The 3,062-nt window shown below is 30.0% G+C and overlaps 1 protein-coding gene across 1 annotated transcript; it reads left to right on the plus strand.

The window, feature by feature from the left end:
* Nucleotides 1-300: 300 nt before the first annotated feature.
* On the plus strand, nt 301-2,536 carry LOC131608817 (myb-related protein 306-like). The gene is made up of 3 exons (XM_058880384.1): nt 301-579; nt 750-879; nt 1,574-2,536. Exons 1-3 carry the CDS (start codon nt 447-449, stop codon nt 2,289-2,291), a joined length of 981 nt encoding a protein of 326 aa, XP_058736367.1. The 5' UTR covers nt 301-446; the 3' UTR covers nt 2,292-2,536.
* Nucleotides 2,537-3,062: the final 526 nt, after the last annotated feature.

Genomic DNA, 3,062 nt, shown 5'->3' on the forward strand with positions numbered 1-3,062 from the left:
CTTTTTTGAATTTTAAGACTCGTTCTAACCGTGATAAATCTAAAGTCTAACTCACCTAAAATTTTCCATACCATGAGGATGGAGCGATGCATTCTTCATTAAAGTATTATTTTTTATTAAAATAAAATAATATCAAACTTAAAATACAGACCGTCTGATCAAGATTAAACAATGAAATACATATCGATTACATTAATGCGCCAAAACTTTGAATGTAGACAATCTTATCCTTCTAAATATACACACTAGTACCATACCCTTTTGTTTACTTTTTTTAGCTATAAATGTACATCAAGCAAAGGTAAGGCTTGGACACTTGCCTTTAGAAACCTTTTAAGTCAAGAGACTTTAGTGAAAGAAAAACAAAAGAGAAGAGGGAGAGAAAGATAAAGGGTTTTAGAAATTAGTAACAACAACAAAAGTGTTGTAAAACAAAACAAAGAAACATGGGAAGACCACCATGTTGTGACAAAGAAGGTGTTAAGAAAGGACCATGGACACCTGAAGAAGATATCATACTTGTTACTTATATACAAGAACATGGTCCTGGAAATTGGAGGGCTGTTCCTACAAAAACAGGTTCATATAATTCCTAACTTTTCAAACTTCATTGATTTTTTTTTTGTTGATCATGAATTGATAATTGAACTAGATAGATCTGAAATGAATTATGTATTTATTTATGTTTTTTTAAATATAAGGATTGGGAAGTGATTAATTTATTTGATTTTTATGGTTTAATTTTTTAGGGTTAACAAGATGCAGCAAGAGTTGTAGACTTAGATGGACTAATTACTTAAGGCCAGGAATCAAAAGGGGTAATTTCACTGAGCAAGAAGAGAAGATGATTATCCATCTCCAAGATCTTCTAGGAAATAGGTATGTAAATATAATTTCTTCATAATTTACTATAAAATAAATAAACTAGATAGAAATTTATATAAAATGAATAAGTAAAATATGTTTCCAATTTCTTCATTAAATTGAATTATAAAGAGAAACTATTGCAGAAAGATTACTGAAATTTCTAATTAGGGAGGTCTACCATATTTTGAAAAAACTAAATTTAATTATGGACTAAGTTCAAGTTTCCTATTTTTTCTTTCAAATTAAGGAGGTATGCCATATTTTGAAAAACCAAAATTTAGTTATGGAGTAAGTTCAAGTTTCATATATTTTTTTTTTGTTTCTAATTTTTTTTAATATAAATTTTTACTAATATACTTTTTAACCAAATTCTTAAGTACTATACTAGAAAATTTTGAAGATTTGTTATTAACTTTTTTTAGTATTTAATTTATTTTATGTAAATAAATGGAAAATTCAAAAATAAAATTTTCCTCCACTATATTTAATAACAGATTAAAAAAAATTTTCAAATATTTTTCTTTCTAAATTCTTTTGTTAATACCAAATTGACGGAAAATTAATTTTCCAACGAATTTAGAGGGAAATTTCATGTTTTTTATTCTTTTGAAATTCTTAAAATTAATTTAACTATTTTTAGTAGTGTTTTTGGTAGCTTATTTAATGTTCACATGGCTAACTGATGATCACATTGATTATACCACAGATGGGCTGCAATAGCATCCTACCTTCCACAAAGAACAGACAATGACATAAAAAACTATTGGAACACTCATTTGAAAAAGAAGCTCAAGAAATTACAAACCGGAAACAATTCAGAAAACAATTTTGCAGATGAAGAATTTTCACCAGCTCAAAGGATTCCAAGAGGCCAATGGGAAAGAAGGCTTCAAACCGATATTCAAATGGCGAAAAAAGCACTTACAGAAGCACTTTCACCACAGAAAATAGCTTCTTGTAATTTTTCTGCTTCAAACCCTTCTAATAGTACTTCCACTAAAGAATCAGCTCAATCTTTTTGCTATGCTTCAAGTGCTGATAACATTGCTAGGTTACTTAAAGGTTGGATGAAAAACCCGATAAAATCTTCGAGAAGTAGTACTTCGGCCGTGACGCAGAATTCGTTCAATAACTTTGTTTCTGTTGGGAATAATGATACTGCTTCTAGTAGTGGAACAAAGGGTGAAGTGTTGTCTGAGACATTTGAGTCTTTGTTTGGTTTCGAGTCTTTGGATTCGTCGAATTCGGAATTCTCTCATCGGTCGTTGTCACCGGAGGCAACTGTTTTACAAGATGAAAGTAAGCCAGACGTTGGTTCGGAAATAATGCCGTTTTCTTTGCTTGAGAAATGGCTTCTTGATGAAGCTAGTTGTCCTGAGAAAATAGTATTAGGTTGTGGAGATGATCATGCTCAAGTTTTCTAGATTTGTTCATTTTGCGAAAAAATAAAATACTTGGTTTTACTTAGTCCTCGCGATAAAAATTACACCGCGAAGCTTTATATTTAGTAAAATACGAGCAAAATCCAGCCGAATTTTTGGTTGTGATGTTGATGCTTGTTCGAATTGTAAATTATATGGTTTTAAATTGGGATCGCAGTTAAGATTACGCTGCGAACCATTATATTATAGTAAAACACAAGCAAATGCAACTGAAATTGCAATTGTGATATGATATGATGTTGCAAAGACACTTATATACCATAATGGAAAACTTGCTTCACTTGTGTAATGGTTTGGCAATGTTATCTTCCTTTTTGAATATAATGGTTTCATTCTTCTTCCCAAATTGGGGTTATCTAATGTTTACTGTAATAAGGTTTTTATTTTACAATTTTCTCTAACACTTACTTTTAAGGGTTTACAAGACATGGGAAATTAAGAAAAAATATCACTAAAGAAAGAGGAAGCAATAACGTTTCCAAAAGTTTACTTAAGTTAACCCTAGAAAAAACATATCCATCCCTACTTTACAATACCAAATACTAATGGAAAAATGAAGATATATTTGGTCATCTAAATTCAAACAAAATTTATTCTTCTTAGTTTTGTAGTGAATAAATGTGAACAATGATAAATGATATGCCTTTATATATAGGCTGGTGGTTTATCCTTCATATGCTTGAAAATAGGATTAACCAGGGTGTAGTTACTGTGCATAGATAAAAATCTATGCACCATGCATAGATTATTATG

Source organism: Vicia villosa, linkage group LG6, assembly GCF_029867415.1.
Source record: "Vicia villosa cultivar HV-30 ecotype Madison, WI linkage group LG6, Vvil1.0, whole genome shotgun sequence".
Taxonomy (NCBI): Eukaryota; Viridiplantae; Streptophyta; class Magnoliopsida; order Fabales; family Fabaceae; genus Vicia; species Vicia villosa.